Genomic DNA, 12,264 nt, shown 5'->3' with positions numbered 1-12,264 from the left:
TATGTTTCGGTTAAAACCACAGTCTGAAGATATCAAATGGACGCTATATATCTCCAAGAGAGGGGTCACATGTTGGACATGTCTTTTAATTCTAACTCTAGTTTGATTTGGCCATCTTAGATTTTTCGGTTAAAACCACAGTCTGAATTCAGAATGGTTTGAAAAAACAGATTCATTGACACAAGTTTGGACAGTTTAATGATAAAAACAAACTCACGTAAATAAACTAATCATACAGGTGTATTTCTAACATTAATACTGTAATGTTCTTGAAGGACAAAAAAATGTACATTTAATTTCATTCACTATCAAAGCTTTTTTAGAGCAAACATTTTATTTATATATACTTATCACTGAGTCATTGACAACTTAAGACCAGGGACTGATTGAACATACTTATCATACTCGAATTATATATACATTTTTTAGTATTGTTCACAGTCAATTTATTTTGATTTCTACATCATATCATGTCAAAGCATGTTTATAAATAAATCAATCTAACCCACGAGATATTGTACATGTTATAACAAAACCCAAATTAAAAAATACATAAAAAAAATACAGCATTTAATAAATAAGATGTACTTGAAAGAAGAAAAAGAATTAAAAAAACATGTGTCGAAAAGATGTCTGAGGTAGAGAGTACTTATTATTCTAGTTCAAGATATCTCAACAAGTTCTCCATTCAAAAATGGGATTTATACTACTACTATATGCTCCAACGCATCATATCATATCATATTCTATATATTACTGATACAAAGTAATGTAAGTTAAATTCCCCGCTTGAATTGCATGACTAATTAAATCTTTAAAAAAAATGATCAGATCCATTGATATCCAATTTCCAAAAAGGGCCTACAACACAGCCAACAAATTATTCAATGCTCAAAGCTTGAATTCAACAGCAAAATGCTTGACCATCACCTATAACCCATAACTTTTCTCCAATTTCTGGAGCTGGTTGAGGAAAATCCATGTCATCTGCCATAAGCAGTATATAAACTTGAGAAAAACACTCAAATATAAATTAATAAAAATAGCTAGAAAAACATACCAAAGGCAATAAAAAAATCAATGTAAAGAGAATAGTACCATGACATGGGGAGCAATCCTGACACAGTAGACAGGGAATCCGGTGTAAAATTTGAAGGGTCCTCCAGATTTGAAGGTCTTGACAGCACAGTCAAGAGAGCCGGTGTATGGATATTTTCCCTCAGCATCAGGTTGCATCTTTTGAATTTGAGTCTTCACATAATCAAATGGCAAACTGCAAGCTGCTGCGAAAAATCCAGATACACTACTTGCACCTAAAGAAGAGATTCAGTAGCAAATGGTGAGAATAAACTCTTTTTTGCAGTATAATAAAAAGGGACATGTAGTTTAATTAATGTACACAATCCAAATGGAATATCATATCTCCGATTAGAAGAAAATTGGTAATCAGAAAAGGAGAATTCCCTTACATGACTTAGACTAGAAATTTTGTTACATAATTGTTGTATTGTATAAGCTTCTGAAATATCCAAGACTACCGATTGTACCATAATCACAAATTGGAATGCAAATAATTGAAACAAAATATCAGACGAAGTTCAAGACACATATTGCAAGGGCAATGATAGAAACAAAAACATGTGGCAACAGGCGAATAACTAAATATGCCATCTCTTGGGTGTGCATAAAGAGTTTGTGAACATAGTACCATTGACATTGGCCAGATAAAGAACCAGATTCACTATTTCAAAGAACAGTGAAATTATAGTTTGATTAAGGATAAGTTTTAATTATTTACAACATGAATACCAACTTACAGCAACAAAACAAGGTTAAACTTTTTCTGTGTCTTTTAAAAGGCTGACGCATGGTTTAAAATTAAGTGAGCTAGGGCCATCAATGTTTATTAGGTTGTTCCAGTTCACTTTTGATGTGTGAACAATTCTTAAAACGGAAGTTTGAGCAAAAAAAAACAAAAAAGATAGGCACCAATAAATAAACAACCTCTTCACAGTTCACTGAGTTAATAATTCACATAGACACTCTCCAAAACTAAATTGTAGCAATCGCACTATAGGAATTTACTTGACAAAAAAACTTTCAGATCTAAGTGTAATTTGTTAAGGGTATCCTATCCAACTAGAAAGAAATGCCCAGTTAAAAAAAATGAATTTATAATCTACGAGTATTTTGAGCACTGCTGAATCTGATTGTTCACAAATTTGTAAAATTTGTTCTGTAATAAAATTATTCAAGTTGAACAACCAGATATAACCTTCATCTTCGTGTATCTCTTAAATGACACTACTTGTATTGTCAAACTTGACATTAGGGCGGTAAATAAGCTGAGCCAACTCCTGTGCCTACTCAACTCAGTACAGAAAGATGAGAAGTTGACGTATTAAATGAACCAAACTTGAACTTACATACATTAAACTTATTATCTTGAGAACCGCCTCGAATAACAGTGATGCTTCTGAATATATATTAGAATTCAGTTTTACTATTGTTTTGCTAAACTGTTTTTCAAACAAAATATATGCAAAAACAATTTAACCAAGTTACAAAATTGAAATTAACCCACTGAGCATAAAAGACTCAATTTATACAAGATTGGCTCATTGAGTTTCAAAAGTCGGGGAGCTTAAATTAATCCAAATTGGACCATGAAATTAAGACTGATTTCTTATTCAGTTAAGCACTTGAGTTTGAATTGAACTAGGTCTGGCTTGGAAAGTACAATTCATTCCAACCCTACTCAAGATAGTATCTATTTTAACTAGTGTATTGTTCTATCAAAAAACTTGTAATCAAAATAAGATTTTGACTTAAAACAAATTTTCAAAAGTGCAAATAATCACAACCAAACATGAACTAAGATGAAATATTTCAGTTTTTTACAATCAGGACATTTAAAAGAAAAACAAAATACAACTATAGCACAAGAAAGGATTTACTTAATACATATCATAATACCTTTGATCTATACGAGTCTAGTTTTGAAAAGGGGAGAGAATGTTATGTAATCCCACCAATTAGCTAGTAAATACAATAGTTAGCCAGAAAGCTAGCTAGAGAGTGAGAGTCCATTTGATATGATGAATAAAGGGGAAACTAGGGGATTTTATCTACTGTGGTGTAAAGGAAATAGGGAGGAAGATTAGATGATGGTTTCTGTTATCTATTAAAAAAAGGTCATCTATGTTTTTAGTATTTCATTTTCAATTCACTCGTTGAGTAACCCTTATCATCCAATATTAGATTTCAAAACCTTAAGATTTTTTATTGCCACTCAATCCCTTCAGCAAAGTAGAAATTAAAAATTAGTCTTCAATTCATCAAATATGTTCTGATTCGTATACTTAAAGTGCTGCTATTGACAACTTAGAGTGCATTGAAGAATTAACTTTCCCCATAATATACTGTTGTTAGTTTCAAAAGGATAAACTACATTCTCAAATGATGAAAAGATAGGCTAAGAGAAATATCTTTTATTATTTGCTTATATAACACAAACTCCACAAAAATGAAACAGGGCATTTTATTGTCCTAAACAGCAAAGAAACAGAACAGGCAAAGACTATATCATCTAGCAAATTTTGCAGATAAAGTAATTGTAGATGAAGATGATGATGATGACTCTCCTAATAAAAAGTTTGACTAATTTATTCTTTTATAAAAGGGTCATGTTAACTTGTGCCCTTAGGGCACAAGTTAAGGAGCTTAAAATGGAAAGTCAAAGCAACTTTTATATTATAAATACAACTTTTGAAACTTTTAATGCATTGAATGCACAATTTCCAAGATTTTTTTTCTACCTTTAGCCTTTTTAACTTATGCCCCAAGGGCATAAGTTAACATTTCCCTTTATAAAAAGGGGTTTGTGGAATACTTTTGAAACATCAATGGAACAAAATGTAATCAACAATAGTAGCAAAAAGTATTGACACTTGCTAAAAGATTTGGCAATATTTTCAAGTAATATGAGTCAACAATATCAAAATGGTTACTTACCAACCACAGTAGTCATTTCACCTAGACCAACGGTATCCTTGAAGAACTCAACACTTTGATCATAAGAAGCAAGCATCCCCATGTTCAATGCCATGGCTCTTACTACAGTAGGCCCAGCACCTTTCCACAGTGAAAGAATCCCTTCATCTGCACCGATACGGTAAAGTGCCTGGAAGGCGTTTGTGTAGTTTCGGCGCTGAGCAAGAGGTAAAGTCGCATCAGCCTGCATACGAATGAGTGCCAAATCAGCTGGACTACCAACTGTTGCTCCAATTGCACCAGCAGTCAGCCCACATAGAGCTTTTTGGTAGAGTGGCAGGGGCTTGCCATCATTGGCCTCAATTGCTTTATTTGTCAAGATTCTACAAAATCATAAAAACCAATAAGTAAGACAACCGTTAACACCATAAAAAATGCATTCCATAACCAATGCAAAGGACTAATGACAAAGGCTCATAAAGAAAATCAATAAAACATATCCTTTTGAATGGATTAAGGGCTGATTTATTTGTATAAAAACACAATGTAATTGTAGGATGGGTGTTTAAAAATAACAAATATGTAATTTCTGAAGAAAGCTCTGAAAGAAATTACAAAAGGTAATCCAATTCCAGATCCAATTTTGATGAATATTGCAATCATAAGTCATAACAACTCACCTAAATGTTCCAAGGCGTGCAGTGGTGTAAGTAGCCTGCCTGAGTAACCCAGCTGATAGACCCTGCAAGAAGTGATTCAGCTTAGACACCACTAAATCCATACCTCAACAAAGGATGAAGTCCAAAACCAAATACAATGACTCAATAAATTCATAAGCCAAAGTAAACAATATAAAAAAATCCCCTTCAACTCACAGATCTAAAAGCAGGTAAATAAAACAATAAAAATGCATCATAATCAATATCACAATCATCCCACATTGAAATTATCAACACAAATCTTATCCACTAAGAACAAAGCAATCAAAGATCTATCTATAATTGAAGATAATTGAAACAACATCTGGAAAAAAAGAAGGAAAAAAAAACCTTATAGAAAGCACCAACACCCTCATTCTTAAGCATGGTAGAAGTGACACTAGCAGCTGAACCTTGACCCAGTTGAATCCTAACCTGAATTCAAAACAAAAAAACACAGATCTGAGTTCAATGAGAAAAATAAAACAGACCCAAATACCAAATCATCAAAAAATGAAAGAAAAATGAAAACTTTAGAACATACCTTGATCATATCAATAGGTTGAATAACACAGGTAGCGAGCATACCAGAAGCACCACCATTGACGAAAGGCTTGATGGTTGGCCAGAAACCAGCAGCAACAGGCTTAGGCTTCTTCTCGTCTCCCATTGTTGGTATTAGCGAAGTTGATGAGAGAAATGAAGCGAAGAAAACGAGGGAGAACGAGAGAGAAGAAAGAGTTTATTTGATTTGATTAAAGAGAAGTGAAGAACGAATCTAGTGGAAGAGTTTTATAAGCTCTTGTTTGGTTTTTGTGGCTTACTTTGTTTTGCAAAAAACACACACTCTTTCTCTCTCTTCTTCTTAACCCAACAAACAAGGAAAACAATGAAAAGGAATCGAGTTATTAATAATGTTATGTTTTTATTTTTGTTGAATTTATTTTATCGACCTTACCTTTTCCATATTTTACGAAAATGGTTTTCAGCCACTGGAGTGGAATATGAATCTTCATTTCCTTTCAAATAATTACTACTTAAAAGTATTTTGGATTGGATTTTAATTGAGTTTAATTCATTTTTGGATTGACTTTGCATTTTCAGTAATCCATAGATATTTATGAATTTTTCAAAAAAATTAGCATAATAAAATGATATCGTTGTGTGATTTTGGCTAAATATATTTGTCAAAATGTTTCAAAAAATCTATTTTTCTTTTTTTTTGAAAGAATGTTTTAAAAGTCTATGTATAGCAATTAATCTCGTATTGTTTTTTGAGTAAGTGTGCTTAATTCCTGTCAATATGAGGACATCATTTGCATTTTATAAAATATTTGTAAATTATTTTATCGAAATAAAAATTGTACAGATATTCAAATATCTACATTTTAACTTAAGTGTATAAATACATATTTTTGTTAAAAGAATTATACCAACAATAAGTTCATGAAATAATTTACACGGTAGTTTTTAATTGAATGCTTCTTCATTATTCCTTGCAACATAAATGCAGTTAACTATCTTCAACATACTACACTTTGTAAATACCTGATATTTTTTAAGTAAATCACAAAGTTTGTCCATGGTTTTGTAGAATGCCCTCAAATAAGGCTCTAAGAGCATCTCCAATGGGGGTCTTTACTTAACAAGGACCACTCCCCGTTAAGGACCCTCCATTGGAGGAAGAAAAATTGAGTCTCCATTAAGGAACGGACAACTATATAAGGACCCTCTCTCTCCTGGGTAACTAACGGGTCCCACGTTTAAAAAAGTAATAAAATGTGTATTACTTGGTCCCACTTGCATAAAGAAGTAATAAAATGTGTACTACTTGATCCCACTTGTAAAAATGAGCAATAGATAAATTATTTTTGTTTAATATGTAAAGATAGTGGGACATATTTAAGTACTTTTCATTGGAGTCCTTATTAGTGTATTGTCATTGGAGTCATTGAGTCCTTAATATGTACTTTTATTAAAAAATTATAAATAAGTGATGTGTCACGTGAGGTCTATTTAAGGAGTCCTTGATAAGGAACTACCATTGTGGATGCTCTAAGATTATGAATAGTTGAAAATATACTCTTATTTTAATTGTTGCTTATATTTTTCTCTATCTCAAAATAATTGTCATTCTAGAATACATATGTAACATTTAACAATGAGTAATGATATTTTGACATCCATTTGATGACAACTTTGTTGACAACCTTGTTTTTCTCACTTCTTATTGGTCAAAAACAATGGAGAGAGAAAAAGGAAGAGAGAGGATAACAACATCATGTGAGTATGAGAGAGAAAGTTGTCCAAAAGTTGTCAAAATATCATTTCTCTTTAATAATAGTGTTTCACAACCAAGAAACGATCGTTATTTTCTGTAAAACTTTACTTACATATTGATGAGAACACAAAATAAAAAATAACCTTGAAGATTTGCATATGGGGAAGCGTTTCACGAACATTAACAAAGTCAGCTGGAAAGCACCTCACGCATGATTGGTTTAAAAGGAGCATTGATGGCTTTGGTTTCTACGGCTAGAGGCAACGAAGCAAGTTGTGGTGGTGTGATGCGTGATGAACCTTACAACTGGATGAAAATCTTTATGAAGTGATTCTTATATGATCATAATTACTCCGGTCACTTTTGAAAGCTCAGAGAATGAAGAAAAAAAACCTATTCTAATTTACTAATTTTCTGGAGGAATATATATATATATATATATATATATATATATATATATATATATATATATATGGTAAATATATTTATTGTTATACCCCTAAAAAACATATCATCATTTTTTTTGGAAAAGATTAAAAACAACATATTTAACCTGACAGAAAAAGAAAGAAGGCTGGCCTTAGGTAAGTGTCCCTTGGAGTTGGGTTGCTTTCATATCTTGGAAGGAATGAGCTTTAGTTAAATTAACTAATTAAAGGGTGTAAGTAATAAGAGTATAAAGCACTCCCTAAAAAAAGAATAAGAGTATAAAGCAAGCAATGCCCATCCTGATGGTAGTGGAGTATGGTCCACTACTCCCCATACTACATCGATGTGCTAATTTCTCATACTTTGATTGACAATGTATAATTCTTGATATCTTTTTTATAATAAAGCGATACAATTTTTAATACTTTTACCATGTTTTTATTTAAATATGTTTACATTGCTCTTGCTAAATAAGGAATAAATAAGTCTCATTAGAAAAGAAGTTTGGTCAGCAACATACCCTATTTTCCTAAAAAAAGAAATACCCTATCAATATTTAATATGAAAGGCACCAAACAAAATGTGTCAACCTCTCTAAATTTATTTTGCTCCAATTGCTTTCTTCTACTCCCTCCGTTTCAAAATGAGTGTCGCTTTAGCCAAAAAAATTTGTTTCAAAATGAATGTCACTTTCAGTTTCCAATGCAATAATAACTTTTTCTTTTCAATTGTACCCTCCAATTAATACTTTGCACACTACTTCCAAAGTATTACTTTTAAAACTAACCAATAGTTAATAAGGATAATTTGGTAAAATAACCATTCTCTTTCTTTTAATCATTGCATTTCTTAATATGTGTGTAAACACCTAAAACGACACTCATTTTGAAACGGAGGGAGTATTTACGAAGAAAATAGATACATGAAATAAGTAATTTAGTGGATTTTACCAGTGGATCCCAATAGACTATCACTTGTGTCTATCTCTTTTATAAATGAACAATATATGAAGCAAAGCAAATGGAACAAAATTGACCTCTTCATTTTTTACCATGAACTGCGATGAAACTAGAGACATTGAGAAAACATAAGAGAGCTAGTCATAAAATGTTATCAAAATTGATTGTAATGGTCGAATTAGTTAATCAGCCTATTTAAATAAGCGAATGCCTATTACACATTGATAAGTGTGGAAACAGTGTGTCATTCAAATATGCACTGGCTCTACTTAATTTTTATATAATGATCAATTGTAAATTAAACAAGATGTATCTATCACACATGGACATCAAGAGTAAAATAAGCAAGATACGAAGGGCATTTTAGAGCATTGACAAATAAGGTTTGGCATGTTCAATGTTGATGTTCCACACGAGGATGTGTGATTCCATGTGTGCCAACTTGTAGAAAGTGGTTGGTTTAGGCAGAGGATATAAATCTTGTGGAAGCTTAGCACTGCCCCACTATCTTAATTCTCAAAGTAAGAATCTCTCCCTTTGGATTCGCCAACGAATGGCGATTATTACATTAAACTTGTGTTCTTCAATGAATGTGCATTTGTTTGTATCTGAATTATTTTCATTTTTTTAACGGACAAAAACAAAATGATTTTAAAAAGGTTATGATGGTTTAAGATAATGAAAACTGTATTATTTTACAGCCAGACAAATCTCAAGGAAAACATTTTATATTCGATTTTCCTACCACATGCATTTTCAAATCTTGATCCAGCACAGACAGGCATGGCAACAAATCACTACCATACTCATTTTAGATGATCAATTGAGAAGGGAGGCTGGTCAACAAGATTTTTTTTAGGTTGAAATAGTTTTATATATTTAATTTCATATATTTCATCATTATTGTAATATAGAATTGCAGTGCCACAAGGACCATGTGACATTAAAAAAACAATTAATAACGTAAATACAAGGCCTTATCATCAATCCATGCAGGCTTCTTTGCATTGTAATAAAAAAATGCAATCATCTGAACCAGCTCATCCGCAGTTCTGAGTTCTGCAAAGACATAAGCAACAGTGCATCATTATGAGGATAGAACATAGACAAGAAGAGAGTGCATGCCTTGTTGCCAAAACAAACAAAACTATGCTTATTGTACACACATTGAAGGTGAAGAGAATGAACAACAATCTCACCTTTCTCCCTGTACACCATCTTATTCCCTCGTAGAAACAAAATTTGAGGACATTCTCGAACTTTCAGGGCATAAGCCAAGTCTTTCTCGATGTTAATGTCAATCTTAATCGCCTACAATAGGAAATTTAAAGTAATACGTGATTATGGAAAACGTAAGAGACTCCAGGTGTTATATGGCGAGGTTACCGCTTGTAACACTTGTGTACTGATAAATAACAGAAAAGATGGATCTAACTAGTGACTAGTGAGTGATCATGAAGTAAGGTCTATAGTGATGAAAAGCAGACATCATTTTTTTTTTCATTTCAGGTAATGTAATAGATGAAAAATGCAGTTTTAGTACACTGAAAATAAATTGACCATACCCTGGGAGGTAACCGATCTTTAGCACTCCAGTACACCTTTATTGCTTTCTCCAGCTCTTTCAAATTTTTCCAGTTATCATTTGCCCTGTGGAATAACAAAATCAAACACCAAAAGCTGGATTTAGCTATAAGTTTTTGGGGAGTCTAGAAACATCAGGAGCAACAACGAGCTGACTAGAACACGACAGATTCACTCAAAAAGCATTGAGTATACAAAGTCACCTTTTTATATATCATTTATTTAGCCCAATCCTAACTAATGTGAGACTATTCATTCGCATTTTAATTCCAACATAGGTAACTTGGGAATTATTTAAATCTATCAACATATCATTATAATAATGTGAGCATTTACATACACTCAAATTTTAAAATAAAAAATGCATATAACTAACACAATTGATACATAAATTCATTTCTAATACACTTTTTTATTTATTCCTACATTCGACCTATTGGTTTTTTGCGTTATAAATTACAGTACCTACGAATAAATTACAATCATCTTTTGGGAACAAAAGACATCTTAAAAGCAAAAGGTAAGTAAATCATCGTCAACATGAAATATTTTGAAAATTTAGATTTTTTATACAGAAGAATCAATTTCATGAAAGCACATCAAGACTTAAGACATTATATACCGATTAATCTGAGTCTAGAGTTGCACGCAGGCACTTAAGACTTGTACACCCGATTTCAAGTATATATAACTAACAAATGCATGTTACCATTAAACACTTAGCATAGAAGTATATACTGATATTAAGTGCTGACAAAAACTCTATCACTCTTAACTCAATCAAATCCATATAAGAATATGAATTAGTAGTACCTGTTATAGCGTTCAAAAACAAGTACGATTAAAGGGCTAGGATGGAAAGCAAAACTCTCCCACTCCAAACAATTGATCTCCTGCACCCAGTTATCCTCAGTCTCCCCTTCCCAATCAATTTCAGCACCATCATCTCCTACTACATTCTTAATCGGATGCTTCTCAAAATACTCAGAAGCTCTTATTCCCCACCCGACATCCGTATCCAATGGCCAGCTCTCACTCTCTTCCTCAATCACCGCCTTCTCTCCACCACCATCTTCCTCTTCTTCCACCTCCTCCTCATCACTATCATCATTGCTGCGTTTTGGTTTTGATTCAGAATCATCACCGACACTGTCCTTCATTATATCTTTATGATTCTCCAAAGCACCCGCATTTTGTTGCCGAATTGCAGCAAACGTGTTCTCCAGTCTGTCGCGTACAAAATCTTCAACTTTCATAGCCTCACTTTTACGACCGCGCCTTGGCTTCCTTGGAATTGTTGTTGGAAATTCATCCTCAGAGTTTCTATCATCCTTATTAATGGTCACACCATCTCCACGTTGGAAACTTTTCCCCTTATTTTTCAGTTTTTGTTTGGATGTAGGATTAGGTTCGGGTTCGGGTTTTGAACTAGAGTTAGTTGAAACAGAACATGATATTGAAATAGGCTTTACAATGTGATGAGTAGATAAAGTGGAATAAGATAAGAATCTCGAATGAGAAAAAGGTGAGAACGTTGGAGGCATAAGAGCTGTTTGGAGAATCACCATTTTGTTGAATAGAAATTGAAAACTATGGTTGGGTAATTTTAACAAACAGTTGGTGCTCAAAACACGCGGGAACACAAATACTCACTAAATTAACTACTTACTATAATTGGGGTTTCAAACAAGTCGTGAAAAAGAAGCTTCTGAGAAGAGAAGGAACCAATATATACCTTGTTGTAGCCGTGACTATTTGAATGTTCTACTTTTCTTTTCCCTCTTTCTCCTAGCTCGTTTCTTTTTGGTAAGGTAAGCATATGCTATGCTGCTACTAAGTTTTCTGTATCGCCACGTATGTATAAGATCTTTTAATCCATTTCGGTAGTTATAACTTGCTAGTTTGAGCCTTGCTACTTACACCTCCATAATTAGCAAAGAGGAATCACTTATAATTTGAATTCTTACATAAATATCCTAAGAAAAGAATATGCATCATGTCTTTTATAATAATTAGTTAATCCTATGATTACAAGTCTTACGATAAAAAAATTAAAAAAAAAGATAAGAGTCTTCGTTTTATTGTTGGCGTAAAAGATCTAATCTAAGTTAGAAGTGTCTAAGTTTATGGTCAAGACCAACCTTAGTTTGTTGGCGTATATATGAGATATGTCTAATAAATGTTGGAACATCACGAAGAGATGTTTGACACGTGTGTTCAAGGCATGTTTGAGAAGTGTCGTGTCTAAAACGTATCTGACATGCAAGCAACTTAGCATGACCCTAATAGTTTTGTTAACAACAAATTGAGCTCGGGGTTA

At 32.7% G+C, this 12,264-nt stretch overlaps 2 protein-coding genes across 2 annotated transcripts; both read right to left on the bottom strand.

Moving 5' to 3' along the window:
* Positions 1–619: 619 nt before the first annotated feature.
* LOC146933321 (Mitochondrial substrate carrier family protein) lies at positions 620–5,570 on the bottom strand. Its single transcript, XM_085705118.1, has 6 exons — positions 5,236–5,570; positions 5,043–5,126; positions 4,674–4,735; positions 4,015–4,376; positions 1,099–1,313; positions 620–987 (listed from the first exon to the last, which is right to left on the bottom strand). Exons 1-6 carry the CDS (start codon positions 5,359–5,361, stop codon positions 931–933), a joined length of 906 nt encoding a protein of 301 aa, XP_085561244.1. The 5' UTR covers positions 5,362–5,570; the 3' UTR covers positions 620–930.
* Positions 5,571–9,209: 3,639 nt separating this feature from the next.
* On the bottom strand, positions 9,210–12,116 carry MRL7 (polyadenylate-binding protein 2-binding protein). Its single transcript, XM_085705115.1, has 4 exons — positions 10,758–12,116; positions 9,926–10,010; positions 9,560–9,671; positions 9,210–9,419 (listed from the first exon to the last, which is right to left on the bottom strand). The coding sequence occupies exons 1-4, from the start codon at positions 11,510–11,512 to the stop codon at positions 9,316–9,318; spliced, it is 1,056 nt and encodes a 351-aa protein (XP_085561241.1). The 5' UTR covers positions 11,513–12,116; the 3' UTR covers positions 9,210–9,315.
* Positions 12,117–12,264: the final 148 nt, after the last annotated feature.

This window comes from Medicago sativa, chromosome 4 (assembly GCF_051527215.1).
Source record: "Medicago sativa cultivar Bolivia chromosome 4, Bolivia_mono, whole genome shotgun sequence".
Taxonomy (NCBI): domain Eukaryota; kingdom Viridiplantae; phylum Streptophyta; class Magnoliopsida; order Fabales; family Fabaceae; genus Medicago; species Medicago sativa.
Note: the sequence above shows the minus strand (reverse complement) of the source record. Positions and strands in the feature narration are given on the sequence as shown.

Bases quoted from the DNA above. Each gene is read 5' to 3' on its own strand.
- LOC146933321 (XM_085705118.1), bottom strand. From the start codon at position 5,361: ATGGGAGACGAGAAGAAGCCTAAGCCTGTTGCTGCTGGTTTCTGGCCA. The intron at 5,127-5,235 runs GTATGTTCTAAA...TTTTGAATTCAG, and splicing joins AACCTATTGATATGATCAAG to GTTAGGATTCAACTGGGTCA. The intron at 1,314-4,014 runs GTAAGTAACCAT...TCTCTTCTTTAG, and splicing joins TGAAATGACTACTGTGGTTG to GTGCAAGTAGTGTATCTGGA.
- MRL7 (XM_085705115.1), bottom strand. From the start codon at position 11,512: ATGGTGATTCTCCAAACAGCTCTTATGCCTCCAACGTTCTCACCTTTT. The intron at 10,011-10,757 runs GTACTACTAATT...GTTATTCCACAG, and splicing joins GTTTTTGAACGCTATAACAG to GGCAAATGATAACTGGAAAA. The intron at 9,420-9,559 runs GTGAGATTGTTG...ATGTCTTTGCAG, and splicing joins GATGGTGTACAGGGAGAAAG to AACTCAGAACTGCGGATGAG.